Source organism: Carcharhinus amblyrhynchos, chromosome 5 (genome assembly GCF_965287045.1).
Source record: "Carcharhinus amblyrhynchos chromosome 5, sCarAmb.v2.hapA, whole genome shotgun sequence".
In the NCBI taxonomy this organism is placed as follows: Eukaryota; Metazoa; Chordata; class Chondrichthyes; order Carcharhiniformes; family Carcharhinidae; genus Carcharhinus; species Carcharhinus amblyrhynchos.
This window is the reverse complement of record NC_137328.1, coordinates 51209201-51226505: the sequence shown is the minus strand read 5'-3', so window position 1 is coordinate 51226505 and position 17305 is coordinate 51209201. Positions and strand designations below refer to the sequence as shown.

The following is a 17305-nucleotide window of genomic DNA, read 5'->3' as shown; positions in this document are numbered from 1 at the left end:
TCTACTGCCATGAGGGAGAGAAATTCAAAGACTCACTACAAGAGAAAAATATTCTCCATATCTGTTTTAAATGGGGGTTCATTTTTTAAGCAGTGACTGGTAGTTCATCCAGAATCATACAATGCAGTAGAGGCTCTTTGGCCCATCAAATTTGCACTGACACACGAGTAACACCTGACCTCCCACCTAATTTGATTTACTAGCACTTGGTCCACAGCCTTGAATGTTAAGACATGCCAAGTGCTCATCCAGGTTCTTTTTGAAGGATGTGAGGCAATCTGCCTCCACCACCCTTCCAGGGCTGCATTTCAGATAGTCACCATCCTCTGGACAAAAATGTTTTTCCTCATATCCTCCTAAACCTCCTGTCCCTCACTAGAACCTATGTCCTCTTGTAACTGACCCCTCAATTAATGGGAACAGCTGTTCCTCATGTACTTTATCCATGCCCCTCAATCTTGTATACCTCATCAGATTGCTCCTCAGTCTTCTCTGCGCCAACAAAAGCAAGTCAATACTTCTCTTCATAACTTAAATGCACCACCATAGCCAATATCCTGGTAAATCTCCTCTGCATCCCCTCCAGTACAATCACATCCTTCCTATAATGAGGCAATCAGAACTGCACACAGTACTCTAGCTATGGCCTCAAAGTTCAATACAACTCCAACATTACTTCCCTGCTTTTATAATCTATGCCTTGATTGATAAAGGAAAGTGTCCCATATGCCTTTTTCACCACCTTAACGCACCATTCTGCTTTCAGAGATCTGTAGACAAACACGGCAAGTTCTCTGTTCCACAGGACTTCCAAGTGTCATGCCATTCACTGAATATGTGTCAAATTATTCCTTCCGAAATGCATCACCTCAAACTTTTCAGGGTTAAATACCATCTATCAATCTGACCATTCCATCTATGTCTTCTTGCAGCCCAAGACATTCAACCTCACTGAAAACCACATGGCCAACTAATCCTACCTCCCCCATAGCCATCTATGTTTTTCCTTGTATAAATGATGAATAATAGGGGACCTAGCACAGATCCCCTTGGTACGCCACTGGACACTGGCTTCCAGTCACTACAGCAACCTTCTGTCACTACCATCTCTCTCCTACAACCGAGCCAATTTTTGAATCCACTATCAAATTACTGTGTATTCATCTTCTTGATAGGTTTCCCATTTGGGATCTTGTCAAAGGCTTTGCTGAAATCCATACAGACTACAATCAACTGTCCTACCCTCTTCCAAAAATTCAATCAAATTTGTTAGGCATGACCTCCCTCTGATGAAACTAGGCCGACTATCCCTGATCAAGCCTTGCCTCTAAGTGGAGATCGATACTCTCCTTCAGAATTTACTCCAATAGTTTTTCTGCCACTGACGTGGGACTCACTGGTCTGTAGTTCCCTGACTTATCTACAGCCCTTCTTAAACAGCAGAACCACATTAGCTGTTCTCCAGTCCTTTGGCACCTCCCCCATGGCCAGAGACACATTAAAAATTTGGATCAGAGCCCTTGAAATCTCATCCTTTGCCTCCCACAGCAGCTTGGGACACAATTCATCCGAACCCAGAGATCTATCCACTTTTAAGCCCACCAACACCTCCAATAACTTGTCACTCTATATGTCAATTTGCCAGTTAACTTAACTTTGGGTCATAAGGAAAATGCTAGAGGCTATTAATAAAGATGTTATGGAGAGCACTTAGAAAAATTCAAGGCAATCAGGCAAAGTCAGCATGGATGTTTGAGAAATGAATCATGTTTAACCAATTTATTGGAGTTCTTAAAGGAGTCGCATGTTATGGATAAAGGGGAACCAGTGGATGAATCACTGCAGTGCAGAAGGAGGCCATTCAGCCTATCAAGACTGCACCAATGACGATCCCACCCAGGCCCTATCCCCATAACTGCACGTATTCACCCTTCTAGTCCCTGTGACAATAAGGGACAATTTAGCATGGCCACTCAACATAACCTGCACACCTTTGGACTGCAGGAGGAAACTGAAGCACCCAAAGGAAACCCCCACAAATCCAGGAAGAACATGCAAATTCCACACAGTGATCCAAGCCGGGAATCGAACCTGGCTTCCTGGTGCTGAGGGGTAGCAGTGCTAACTACTGTGCCACCCAACATTTATTAAAATCACAAATACAGTATTTTGTTCATGTCTGTAACATTTAATGATTTCTGCACTGCTTCTATGGAGCTCCTAGCTTCTGGTCATTTATAAAATACTCTAATCTTTCAGCTCTAAAAAAGAGTGATCTCATTTCCCCACATCGAACTCAAAATAGTTACTGTATAGTAACAGCTTTTGCATGCAGTTCCCTTCTGCTGTACAGTTCATGAGTTTATCAGAATTTGACTACATCCACATCAGTTATACCAGTATCTATCTTCTTTCATAAATGATGATGATAATTGTTAGATTATCTGGGATGGAGCGGAAATTTTAAAACTGTCAGAGACATTTACACCATCTTTTACCTGGGATTTATAATTTTACTGAACTTTTTATGAATTCCATGATAAAATAAGCCAGATCCTGAAAGTTCTGATCTATGAATTCAGTAGGTCTGAAACAATGAGTTCCTTGGGTGTAAAGGTGAAAGACACTTGATTGCACAGCCTATGTACCCCAAATTCTACCCCATCTCGCAAACAGAAGTTCAAAGTAAAATGCAGATCACAGCACAGACTGACGGACTATATAACAGTCGTGTTCCTGTTACAACTGCGACTCAGTTCAGCTTTGAAGATTGTACGCTGCACATCTCATTTTATCATACAAACCTCTCAATCTGAGCGATCTCCTCAAGCTCTCAGATAACCTGTACTCTTTCAATTCTGACCTCGAGCATGATTAAACATTAGCCATGTTAAAGTCACTATGTAAACTCAAATTGCTGCTGTTTTTTAAATTTCAACTTTTTAAAACCTGACAGGACAGACCAGAATTGTACTATGTCCCTTCGTAAAATCTATCAAACAGTGCAGTTACTATTACTCCTGCAGACTTCTTGTACGTACCTAACATTTTGTAAACTAAAATAGTTGCTGAGAGCCAGTTTTACAATATTTAACAGTTGTTTTCAAAGATTTACATTATGGCAACATAAAAAATGCTCGACTTCTTGTCGAAGTACATATCCATTTTGAGTCCAAGTAACTGGCGATGTTAACCTATTGGTGGAACCCTCAGATATTGATCGTCATTAATATTTAGCATTGGTAGCCCAAGGAATATTGTACCTCTGCTCAAAATGTTGCCCTGGACAGTAAAGATAACCTGCAGGCGTATTTCCCTTGTGTAGTACTGTTACAGACCAGAGGGGGTTTAATTTTAATTTCTTCCTCCATCACCAACCTGTAAACAGAAAGGTGCTCTTAAAATTTTTGATTTGCCCTTTGTAAGTGCTGATGTGTTTTTCCCCAGGCCTTCAATTTTGGAGTGATCCAATCATTTATTAATCCCACAGCAAACTAGAGATAGGATAAAATCAGAGGGTTCATTTATTTTACATCATGGGGGGAGGGTTTGCAATGTCTGCCCCTTAATGCATTCATACAGCACAAACACAGACAAAATAAGAATTGCTTCAGTGCGTATAGAGCTCAGAATCGAAGTCCAAAAGTGTGCTCGATGCAAGATGTTCCACTTTTCCAGTACTGCTGACTACCACAATGAGAGAAGAACGCGGAGATAGATTAGACTTGTCAAAGGCACCAGAACAAAATTTCAGACATTCCAGTAGAAAGTGTAGATGAGGGCCAAGCAATGTTAAGTGGACAGGGCTCTTTTTTTGCTGCTGTTTTGTACTAGGAAGATGGCCAACTGCCTCATTTAGCTTCTCAATATTACAGGTTCCAGCAGTTTGCAGAGGGGAGAGGGTCATGGGGCATAGCTCCCACTTCTTCCCCTGGTTTGGGCAAAGGATGTATATTTCTGGTCTGGACCTGAGTTAATCTTTCACCCTTAATAAGTTTATTAAAGGTTGCATGGTCTTTTGTCCTCACAGACACACCATCTCCATCAGCCAGGATCAGTCTTTAGAGATGCGAAAAGTGTCTTTTTGTGCATTTCCTTGGAATCGTATTTCTGTAGTCACAGGAAGTATTAGTACAAGTTTAGAGATAATGAAGTTGTTGTGACTTAATGAAAACTAGAGAGTTGAAGCCATTACTGGCTTCAGTCAGTGTGAAGCTTTTGACCATTATATTTAAAAGTAATAATTTTGTAAAGTAGCCAGCGTGATATAGATTTTTGGTCCCGTCATCTTAACATGACAGCAGCATAGATGCAAGAAGCCAATTAAAACATGTCAGGCACATGCTGTACTGGGTACAGTCATACATGACCCAGGTCAGGTTACCTTTAGTGATAAGGCTACCTTTAGTGGTAAGGCAGGTAGTCATCACAAATCCTGACAAATATGATTCAGTTCATTCCTTTACACTGAAGATTAGATTCAGAGAATGCAGTCACATAATTCGTAGCTTTGCCATCCTGACCGCAAGTCCCCTCTAATATTGGGAAAAATGCCCATTCAAACTAGTAACGTGGAAACCAATTTGCTGTCCTCTACGGGTAGGATGACCTCCTGGTGACCAGGACAGAGTGCTCCACAAGTCGCTCCAGTGATTAGCACTTACATCAGCACTGGCAGTGAACAAGATTGTTTCAGAAGGCATGGAGACGACGGAGCCAAATGGCCTCCTCCGTGTTGCAGATTTTCCAAAGACTTTTTTTTAAAATGTGAAACCCATCTTGAGCGATGTAGTTATCAATGGTATGAGGCTGGCTCAGGATATAGCCCAAAATACAAAAACTGGAGTGTGAATTGGGATGGGGGTGGAGAGGGAGTGGACAGTTATTTAAACTGCATCTTCTATGGGAGCAGTAACAAAGGTTATGAAGGGAGCATGACTAGCCACTAGATTACTCCATAAAAGACAAAACATTGAATACCAGTTGGTAATGGTACTGAACAGCTGTGTACCTCAAGAAGAGATTTATGACACAGAAAAGGCAGTGACAAAAAAAGAAAGGAGCTGGCCGGAGCAGTAACTTCGATCTGATTAGGAGTAAAGAAAGCCCTTCTGCATTGTCTGTAACAAGGAAATACGTTACTTTTCAAAGTAACAATTTAATCATTCTCTTTTAAAGAGAGATGCCAATCTCTGTGGAGACAACATTGATTGCGTCTTTTCTCCCCCACCCAAAAAAACTAAAAGATGCCTGTGCCAGGCACAGATTTTTGCTTTTTGTTCTGACTGGATTGAAATACTGAGTTTTCTATCTGTGCTTTCTGCCACAGCTGTGTTTCTTTTAACAATGCAAATGGTTGCTTTCAATCTGTTGCTTAGCAGCACTTAGACACTTTCACAGAAAAACACACTGGCATTATGAAGAGTGTCTCCAGGTCAAAGGGGAGGACAAGGAGAAAGTTTGAGCTAAAATTATAGTCCAAGCATAGTGATGATACAACTATTCAAGGATTCGCAATTATTAAGGATTCTTTTCCTCGGTGTACATTCATGAACTTAAAAGCAATACACTTTCCCCCAAAACAGCACCACAATTACAAACTCATTACAAATGCAGACTTTTGCTCCTTACAGGTATTCTTGTGTGTTAAGCTAAAAAAAGGATATTTTGTTTATTAATAAAAATTCATGCCAACGTTCAAATTAAGTTTTCTGGTTACTGTCCTCGTTGCTGTTTGGGAGTGTACTGCGTGCAAATTGGCAGCTATATTCTTACACTACAACAGTGACCACAGTTCAGATAAGTTTTGCATTGGTGTAAAGCACTTTAAAGGCATCCTAAAACTGTGAAAGATGCTAAATAAATGAAATTCTTTTAAATCATTACAGTAGACAATTTTAGAATAGGCCTTTCAAAAGTCTGGTCAACAGCTTTTCCTGAATTTACCGCTCAGCTATCTGCCTTAATCCAATAAATCTACAAGCAAATGTTTAGCTTGGCTAAACATTCCATGACCAGAATTTGGAGGAGGTCTGGAACAGAGTGCTAAAAGTTTAAGTTTCTTTATTAGTGTCACAAGCAAACTGACATTAACACTGCAATTAAGTTGCTGTGAAAATCCCCCCTAGTCGTCACACTGTGGCGCCTGCTCAGATACGCTGAGGGGGAACTTAATATGGCCAATGCGCCTAACCAGCACAAGAATGAGAGGATGGCTAAGGTTGGCAGCCAGAGGAAGCATTTTCATTTATCAAGCCATTTTTAGAAAAATATTAGGACTGTGGGAGGAAACCAGAGCACATGAAGCAATCCCACAGACATGGGGAGAACGTGCAGACTCTACACAGTGACCGAAGCCAGGAATTAAACCCAGTCCCTGGTGCTATGAGACAGCTGTGCTAATCACTGTACCACTTCCTTCCTTTGCTTTTTTTTAAAATCTATACCCAAACAAATTCGTCATCTTCATCTTAAGAGCCAAGATTTCTCACGACCATACTGATTTCAGCTTTTATTAATGAAACAAACTCCTTCCTTTCTTTCTAGCCTTTCGAAATATCAAATGTAGCTATCCCTCTTTTAGCACTCCTAATATTTTCCTAAAAATGGCATGCTAAAATGAAAATGCTTCCTCTGGCCACCAACATTTGTCATTCTCTCATTCTCGTCACTCCCCTTCTGAGCCCTTGCTGCGAGAGGAAAACAGCGAGCAGGAGCATTGGGAGAGGTAAGCAAGATAGAGTGAGGGGATTGAGGAAGAGAAGCAGTGAGTGGGAAAACCGAGGGTTGGGAAAGAGAACCAAGCTGGGGCGGTGATACCAATGGACGGATGTGACAAGCAGGAAGGTCAGACAAGTGAAGCAACTAGTAGTGAGGAGGACTGGGATTAGGAGCAGATAAGGAAGGGCTGGGGAAGGGAAAAAATACGCAAGACAACTGGAGATTAGGAGGGGGGGAAAGCAGTGAGCAGAAGGGCTGGGGAGTGGTAGAGAGGAGTGACAAGCACGTGCAGAACAGAAAACGGAAACAGTGCTATTTAGAAAACTGTTGGAACAGACTGTAAAATGGGGAATGCCTGATTCCTTTGAATATTCAATTCCCAGAATTGGTCACTTTACAACCATGTTTCTAATGGCTATCATGACAATTCCTTTTATTTTTATCAATTTATCCATGTTGTTACAAATATTGTCTGGGCTCAGATAGAATCCTTAATCCCATCTTACTCCTACTTTCACCCGATGCTGACATTAGTTTCTGGTGCACTCTTGTATGTGCATTTTGTGTGTCTTCCTGACCCCTTCAGCATCTCAGCTGTCCTTTAACTTACTACATCTCATCTTGTTCCATCCCTCCTTAATTAAGTTTAGAAATAATGCACCATAGACTAGACTCTCAAGAGCAGAGGTTTAAGCTGGGACAGTGTGTTGGAGCAGTAGCCCAGCCCAGTTGGGATGGTACAACGTCATGAAGGCTTTCAAAAGTTAGGGTGTGAAATTTTAAATTAATGCAGATAAAAGGCTTGAAGAGCAGTATGTGTGTAAGGAATGCATGAAGGTTGAAATCTTGGAGCTAACTGTTGGTGCGAAAGCTACAAAGATAATCGCCATTAAAAACAACGTGCTGGCAACATTGGAATGCATTGTAATGGAATCAAAAGAGCATGTAAATGGAGGTGAATCACACAGGAGACAATTGAAAAAGGTAAAATGGTTGATGCGTTGAAGGCTACGAGGTGGTCAAGATGGCATAAGGCACCACAGTGGCAATTACACAGGATAAATAGCTTTATGACTCGCCAAAGCGATTTTGTGGTGTTGATAGAATAAAATTCTGGACCAAGAGATCCACCAATAAGTGGAGAACAAATTGGGAAGCAGCAATCCATTCAAGATCCTTGAAATAAAACAGTGATAAGTTGGTGGAGGATTAAAAATTAGACAGCAGTTCAGAGCACAATGAATGGGTGAGTTTTTAAAACGGGGAAATAACAATAGGTTTGAATGCAAGAGGAGAAGTGCTTGAATTATATGTCCATGAACAAGACAGTGTATACAACTTAGCCAACAGAATAAAAGGAGCTGGTTTTAGAGATACAAATACAGACAGCCACCTGACAGATTGTGCCCTTGTGATCAGAACTCATTTATCATCCAAACTGCAGGCAATAATTATAAAACATGATTTGAAGAGTGGAAAATAACGGAAACACACTTTTCTGCTGCATCATGTCAATTGCTCTTTGATGCTTCCATTATGGTGTTCATGTGACTAGGGAGATACCAATGCATGTGCGTGCACACATATCAAGGTATGTTGCTGCCAAAATCAACGATAGTTTGTTGCTTGCTCAGAAACAGAACTCTTATTAAACTGATTTGATTTTTTAAATATCTTTTTCTACAAAGTCTCTAAAGGATCTTTAAAAAAATACAAAAGAAAATTAAACAAATTCATCTAAAGATGTTTGATGGGTGATGATCACATTAAACTGGTCTGAAAAGCTTTCCCTCTTGGATACCTGTATGACTGTGCCTTGAATTTAGAATGTCAAAGGATGTCTGAAGTCTTTCAATAGACTAGCTAGCTTTCATGCAATTTTCTGACAGGAGAGTTCTTAGTAGTGGACTCAGATTAGAGAAATGTGTGCGCAACATTCAGCTATTAGACTAATTACATTTTGTGTTGTTGGATTATTTTCCTAATCCAGAACACTATCCAAAGAGTAAAACTGGAATTCCGTGAAAGATGTAAAAACAAGTTCAACAGTCCTCTTTGATCAGAAAATTACACTGATACTCTGAGGTACAAGCTACAGGTTACAAACCTATTATGCATCATTAAAAGGAAGACTTTAAAAGCATCCATTAAAGTTATCTAAATCAAAGAGTTACTGAATTGAAATAGATGGAGAACATTGGCCCACGGAGTACGTTTATCCAAATTATGCACCACTGATTTAACAGAAGTAAATCTCGAAGCACAACTATTCCAATTCACTCCTTGGCCAGCTTCCCATATTCTATCCTCTGCAAGCTTGAGATCACCCAAAACTATCTGCATCATATTTTACACTAAACCCTATCACCCGTGCTTGATCTACATTGGCTCCCAGTGAAACATCTCCATTTTAGAATTCTCATCTGGTTTTCAAATCCCTCTGATTTTGCCCATCTCTGTACTCCCTGCCAACCCAACAATCCTCCAACATATCCGTTCTCCATAGTTCTGACCCCTTGAGCATCTCCGTTTAAAATCACTTCACCATTTACGACCATGCCTTCAGCAACCAAGGCCCTAAACTCTGAAATTCTCTCCTTAAACACCTCTGCCCTTTCCTCCTTCAAACCGCTGCTTAAGATCTACCTCCTTAAATCAAACTATCTACCCTCATCTCTCTGTTGCTTGGTATTAAATTGTTTGATAACCCTCCCCTGAAACCTCAGGGAATTTAGCTTATTAAGGATGCTTATATAAATACAATTTGTTCTCTATTCATCAATTCAACATTTTTCTTCCCAAAGGCAGCGTTTTTAAAAAAAAACCTGCAACATTAGTTTGAGTCATTGTTGCTTAAGAAAATATTGAATTAATGGTTAACTTGAACTTGGAGAAATGGACATGATTTTAACTGCAACATCAAGACAGTAGAGGTTTGTGATTGTTGCTTCACTTAGCATTTACTGTCCTGAAACAGTAGCTTAGTACTCATTCCATATTTAACCAAATATCACTATTTCCTGTTCAGATGAACTCAATTAGGTACTCTAACATACTGTTACTGAAAAGAGTGAGGTGGTCAAGGATTTCCTCAGGCAAAGGGCTCAGTATGCGTACTGTACCGGCATACATGGTTCAGCCACCTCCAGCATTAAAATTTCATCCAGAATTCCCAGAGGTCAGGTCACTGGTCAAGACATTTGCAAAAACATTTTGAGCAAACAGAGGAAAAATGAATTCTTGATGTAGCATATTGACAAAAGAATAAAAAAAAAAGCCCTACACTGTAAGATATTAAACCATAAGATTAAGGTGGTGGAAAATTTGAAGGCGAAGCAGCATTAGTACCAGAAAGCACAAATTCACATCAGATGGGAAGAAGAAGAAAGCAAAATAAATTTGGAAAGTAAATACTAAAGTAAAGTAATGGTGATAAAAGAAAACCAAAATTAAAATGTGTTGTGGAAATGATAACTGAAATATGAAAAAGGAACATAGTTAAAAAGGAGTTGGTGGCTCTAAGTACAAAAATTACCACCCTCAGCTGAACTCCCATCAATGGTCTAAATATGGGACATGATTCTTTGGCCTCCCAGCCATGTGTTTCTCGCCAGTGGGAGGTGGCGTGTTGTTTGCTAGCGGTGGTTGTCAATGGGAATTCCCATTGACGTCGTGCCATGCTGGTGGGAAACTTGCAGATGGGAGTGTGCTACCAGCAGGACCAGAGACTCTCACCAGCACGAATGGCCAGAAAATTCCAGCTATGGTCTTTAAAATAGTAAACATCACAAATTACAAGTTTTGTACCAACACTTCTTTCTCCCACAAACTACATCCCTTTTAAAAAGATGTTCTCATCAGCCATTCATTTACAGCCAAAGTTGGACAGAGGCTCTAGTCCAAAGAATATGCTGCTGTAACCGGCAGAGGAATAACACACAATTGATTCTGTACAAACTAAGGGAAAAATAATAGATGAGTGTCCAATATTTAATAGAGTCCAACACAGATGGAGCTGATTGAATGTCATCTTTACATTTAATATTTCAGAACAGAAAATACTACTCGGTCAATAGCAACATGGGTGTCTCTCAAAGTGTCAATGAACATGCAGGACTGCTGACAGTCTTTCAGCCTGGTCATTTGAGCAAGAGACAAGCTTGCATCAAACCAGTGAGACCTAAACATCACCAGAAATTACTGGAGGGGCAAGACAATTAGTTACTAACATGAAGTACAGGGAAATACTAACAACAAGCAAGACAATGCTGACAGCACGAGTCAAGAAACTATAAAATATTAAGGCGGCAAAAACAAAGTGGGGATTTGGTGGCAAGTATCTCGTCTCCTGACTCCCAAAGCCTGTCCACCATCTACAAGGCTTAACAGTGATGGAATACTCCCTAGTTGTCCAGATGAGTGCAGCTCCAACAATTCAAGCAGCTCGATACCATCCAGGCCAAAAACAGCCAATTTCACTGACATCTCATCCACCAGCAACATTCACTCCCTCTACCACAACCATAAATGGCAGCAGTGCGTATCACCTACAAGATGCACTGCAGCAACATACCAAGGCTCCTTTGATAGCACTTTCCAAGCCCGCAAACTCTGATCAACTTGAAGGACAAAGGCAGCAAAGACATGAGAACATCACCTGCCAATTCTTCTACAAGCCACAGAAAAGCCCAATTTGGAACTAGATTGCTGGATCAAAATCCAGGAACTCCCTACCTAACAGCATTCTGGATGTACCTACAAGTAGACAGACTGCAGAGGTTCAAGGTGACAGTTATCTCCACCCTCTCGAGAACAACTGGAGATGGGCAATAAATGTGGGCTAAATAGCATTACCCAAATCCCATAAAAACAAAATCAAATACTAAGCAGGTGAAGGAAACCAAAGTTTTAATTCCATTGCCACTGAATAAGTTACTAGCAAAATTACTCTTATGATGCCCAATTTTATCAGAATGCTTTAAATTTATCCATAATCTGGTCCAAACTCACGTCTGCCTTATTTATTACAGAAAATACTGAAAGCTGAAAGCTTGAAAGCACTGAATTCTATCCCAAAATTGCTAGACAGATCAGTGTGTGGCATGTAGAGCAGCTGAGGGGACCATTACCGAGTTATCTGAAGGAATCATACGTGCTGAGGATAAGAGGAACCAGTGGATGTACTGTACTTAAGACTTCCAGAAAGCACTTGATAAGGTCCCACATCAAAGGTTGTGTAAAATAAAAGCTCATGGTGCAGGAGGGAACATATTGGCATGGATTGAAGATTGGCTAGCTAACAGGAAACAGTTCACACTGAACATATAGAACATAGAACACTACAGCACAAACAGGCTCTTTGGCCCACAAGTTGCACTGATCATATCCTTACCTACCAGGCCTATCCATAACCCTCAATCCCATTAAATCCCATGTACTCATCCAGAAGTCTCTTAAAAGACCCCAACAAATTTGCCTCCACCACCACCGACGGCAGCCCATTCCACTCACTCGCCACCCTGAGTGAAAAACTTACCCCTGACATCTCCTCTGTACCTACTCCCCAGCACCTTAAACCTGTGTCCTCTCGTAGTGACCATTTCAGCCCTGGGAAACAGCCTCCGAGAATCCACCCTATCTATACTTCTCAACATCTTATAAACCTCTATCAGGTCACCTCTCATCCTTCGTCTCTCCAGGGAGAAAAGACCTAGCTCCCTCAACCTATCCTCATAAGGCATGCCACCCAATCCAGGCAGCATCCTTGTAAACCTCCTCTGCACCCTTTCAATAGCTTCCACATCCTTCTTGCAGTGAGGCGACCAGAACTGCGCACAGTACTCCAAGTGGGGTCTGACAAAGCTGTTATAAAGTTGCAGCATTATCTCCCGACTCCTAAACTCAATCCCTCAATTAATGAAGGCTAGCACACCATACGCCTTCCTGACCACATCCTCCACCTGCGAGGCCAATTTAAGAGTCCTATGGACCCAGACCCCAAGATCCTTCTGATCATCTACACTGCTAAGAGTCCTACCCTTGATATTATATTCCTTCATCCCATTGGACCTGCCAAAATGGACCGCTACACATTTACCTGCATTGAAGTCCATCTGCCACTTCTCCGCCCAATCTTACATCCTATCTATGTCTCGCTGCACTTCTGACAACCCTCCAGACTATCCACAACACCACCAACCTTACCAACCCATCCCTCCACTTCCTCATCCAGGTCATTTATGAAAATGACAACAGCAAGGGTCCCAGAACAGATCCCTGGGGCACTTCACTGGTGACCAACCTCCGTGCAGAAAAAGACCCATCCACAACCACACTCTGCCTTCTGCAAGCAAGCCAGTTCTGGATCCACAAGGCAATAGCCCCTTGGATCCCATACCCTCTCACTTTTTCAAGTAGTCTTGCATGGGGGACATTATCAAACACCTTGAAGTTCGATATAAACCACATCCACCGTTCTTCCTTTGTCAACGTGTTTAGTCACATTTTCAAACTCAGACTCGTAAGGCACGACTTGCCCTTGACAAAGCCATGCTGACTACTTTTGATCATAAACTTCTCTAAATGTTCATAAATCCTGTCCCTCAGGATCCTATCCATCAACTTAACAACCACTGGCATAAATGGGTCTTTTCTGATTGGCAGGATGTAATGAATGGTGTGCCACAGGGATCAACTTCCTACAATCTATATACATGACTCGGATGAAGGGACTGAAAGTGCGGACAACGACAACGACACAAAGATAGGTAGGAAAGTAAATTGTGAACAGGATGCAAGGTGACTACCAAAGGACACAGATACATTGAGTGAATGGGAAAAACTGGTAAATGGAGTATATTGTGAAATTGTCCATTTTGGCAGGAAGAATTAAAATTATTTAAACTGAGAGAAATTGCAAAGCTTTGCAAAGCAGGGGGATCTGGGTGTCCTAGTGCATGAATCACACAAGGCTAGTATGCAGCTACAGCAAATAATTAGGAAAGCTAACAGAATGTTATCATTTATTAAGGAGGATTGATTACAAAGTAGGGAGGTTATGCTTTAGTTGTACAGGGCATAATGAGACCACATCTGGAATATTACACAAGGAAAGATGTAAATGCATAAAAAGTAACTTAGGGAAGGTTTACTGGACTAACAGGAATGGGCAGGGTGTGTTATGAGGAAACATTGGCGGGGTCAGGTATGTATCCACAAGAGTTCAGAAGTATAAGGGGCGACTTGATCGAAACCTTCAGGATCCCCAGAGGAATTGACAGGATGGAGATTTTCTCTTGGAGAATATAAAACTAGGGGTCACTGTTTAAAAACAAAAGGTCGCTCATTGAAGACAGATAAGAGTTATTTCCTCTGAAGATCATGAGTCTCGGGAACTCACCTCCAAAAGCAGCAGAAGTAGTCTTTGAATATTTTTAACGTAGAGCTGGCTTGATTCTCAATTAACGAGTGAAAGGTTAATGGGGGGGCGGGGGGGAATTTGGCAGGAACGTGGGGTTGAAGTTACAATCACTTGACTGGTGGAACAGGCTCGAGGGGTCAAATGGCCAACTCCTGCTCCTAATTCACATGCACATGTAAAACAATGACAATATCATTTCCAGTTTTGCCAGATTTCAAATTAAAATACTGGCATTAACAATTAAAGACAACACAGCTTACTGTCAAAATTGCTAGTTTAATGAGTAACTTTATTATAAGCATTTTAACAAAAAAAACCTGCTTTTGGGAAATGCTAAAAACGATAGATGATTGTTGGACCTGTTTAGCTAGATCAACCTCAGTTAAGTCAAAATGATTTTCCTTACACGACCATGCTACCTGAATTCTCTCAGACAGAATGCAATTTTTTAGTCATTTTCTCTTCAAGGGAAGTACAGAGAATTTGAACTCAGGAGGTAACAGCAGATCCAAGTTGCAATGGGAGGGAAGGAGTTCCAAGGGATATTACAGCAAGTGAAATCAATCAACTTGCACATTCTGTGGTGGGCTTTGAAAAGGGTGTGACAACCTCTGAACACAAGAAAATCACTGCAAAAGATACTATAACCTTGCATGATTAGAATCAGATCTTTTCAATTGATCTGACATTTTTATCTCTGCCACACGGAGGTGGTATAATGCGATATGGAGATGGCTATGAAGAACTGAAAGGCTTTTGAATGGCTGAACTAGATTCAACCTAGACTGATGGAATGGAAGTTTCCACCATTATCTACGTGAAATAGATTTGGGAAGTTTCTATTCAATCCTTAATGAACATGTCAGCTTAAAACTGTCCCTAATTTTGGGACTACTTGGGAATCTCACTCAGATAGGTTACATGAATGGAAAAATTGTTGCTCAGGGACAGAATGTACAATCTTACGAGGTTGGGGCTGAGACCCATTGTTAAAATGGCCAGAGTAGAGGGAACATTAGTCACATTATGGTTAGACTATATCTGATTTAGAAGTGTTTGATGCCAACTCTGGGTGCCGTAAATAGGAAACACATCATTCCCCAGCACTAATATCCACCACCCAGGTAAGCATGAAAAATAATTAATGAGAAGATGTTTATTCTACTTTAAAGAAGAATGCAAGGATTAGAAGAAAAATGGTCCACAGAAGCTCAACCCCTCAATAAATGAAGTTAGCCAGCCTGCAGCCATACACCACTATTTCTGGCTTTAGCATCTGGTGAATAATTTCATGTTCCTAAAATTATTCTTTAATCTTTCTCTTAAAAATAGCAACTGCAAGATAGAACTGGCAAAGTCCAAGATAGTAGGTCAATGTCTAACCAAGCCCACCCACCCCACCAAAAGAATACACATCCAATTTTCTTACAGCAAGGGAAGTTAAATGCATGAAAATAAAAAGCAACTAGAACAAAGTTCAAAGTTCTTTTATATTAGTGTAAAAAACACCCAAATGATTGAATCATTTTAAGAAGGTAAAATTCTTCACAATAGCTTTAACAGAATGGTTGCAGTTCTACAAATATCTCCATAGAAATTTTTGTTGGATGTTATAAAACTCAAATCAACATTGGTTTTTTTTTATTAAATCTGAAAATCTTACCTCCATATTTCCACACTACCCTTGGAATAACAGGGTCACACCATGCAGCCTGAAGCAGCTGGAGAATCGTGCACAATATTACAGGCGTCATGTTTAAACTCATCATGTGGAAGCTGTAGATTCGTCAAAAGATGGAAATATCCAGAAACAAAATGTAATCGACTATTCCAACATCATGGACATTGAGAAAAACACAATCCAGATGGTGAAAACAAATGGCATGTGTGACATGAGCTAGTCACATGAAGAACTGATGATAGATTTGACGCTTTGCATACCATCCAAAAGATCTTCTGAAGTTTGGTCCAAGATGCAGGTCTGTGTAAAAAGAAAGCAATTCATAAATACTGAAATTAAAACAGTTATTAGTGCAGTTTCCATTCTCATGAAATCAATTCAAATAACTCCTTCCTCTCACTCCTCACTGGGGTATCAGTCTGCAGCCAAGAGCTGCCCTCTGATATCTTGTCCAAGTGGCTATTAGTCATGTGAACCTGGGCTTCAAGGGTGTTGACTGCAGAGGTGCAACATCACAGCCACGCCCAATCTAGCCTTCCCCCCAATGTCTGCCCAACAGCCAAATCCTGTTTTCCTATCTCTAAACCAGAAATATACAGGGCAATTGCTGCCACATTACAGACACACTGACTGAGATTAGCTAACTCAGCAGAGAAGCAGTCTTTGGACTTCCTATTGCTTGGTTAACTTGCAGGGCTATCACTCTAAGAATTTTATTTTATTAAAGTTTCCAATTAACCACAGAATCTTTTGGCAATTGTAACCAATTTAAAAGATAAATAGCAATTATGACGCATGCATTGTTTTTGCAGTGTACATCTGGGTCGAGTACAAAACTTGTTCAAAACTAAGTGAAAATTGTGACTGGATTCAAATGTAGTCACTTTGGAAAACACAGAAAAGTTACCTAAATCAGAAACTGGCTCCCAATGTGACCATATGAACCATGTAAACCAGAAAGATTCTAAATTTCATTTACAGACACAAAAAAAGGGCCAACAGAACAAAATCACAGGGTAGGTAATCAGGGTTCAGATGTCTGACCAAAACTGGACTATAGTTTTCTACATCAGAAAACTAGTATTTTATACAAATAAAAGAATTGTTAATAACATGCGTAATCTTCAGGCATTAACCATTATTTAAACGACTAAAATCAGGGACATTCAATGGCTGTTTGATTTTGCCTTTAAAATGTTAGCATTGCTGTCTCACAATGCCAGGGACCTGTGTTAAATTCCAGCCTTGGGTGACTATCAGCATGGTGTTTACATGTTCTCCCCATGTCTGCTTCAGTTTTCTCAGGGTGCACCAGTTTCCTCCCACAGACCAACAATTTGCAGCTTAGGTGGATTGACCATGCCAAATTACATCTCAGTGTCCAAAGAGATGTAGGCAAGATTAGCCATGGCAAATGTGCGGGGTTATTTGCCGGGGGGGGGGGGGGGGGGGGGGGTGTGCCTGGGTACGGTGCTCTTTCAGAA

At 40.7% G+C, this 17305-nt stretch overlaps 1 protein-coding gene across 3 annotated transcripts in view; it reads right to left on the bottom strand.

The window, feature by feature from the left end:
* LOC145343022 (semaphorin-4D-like) overlaps nt 1-17305 on the bottom strand; it is a 167966-nt gene that overhangs the window by 56767 nt on the left and 93894 nt on the right. For all 3 annotated transcript variants that reach the window (XM_080188762.1, XM_080188759.1, XM_080188760.1), the window contains exon 2: nt 15804-16121. In XM_080188762.1, coding sequence (XP_080044888.1) covers nt 15804-15909 — 106 coding nt within the window. In that variant the 5' untranslated portion in view covers nt 15910-16121. The remainder of the gene's footprint in view (nt 1-15803; nt 16122-17305) is intronic.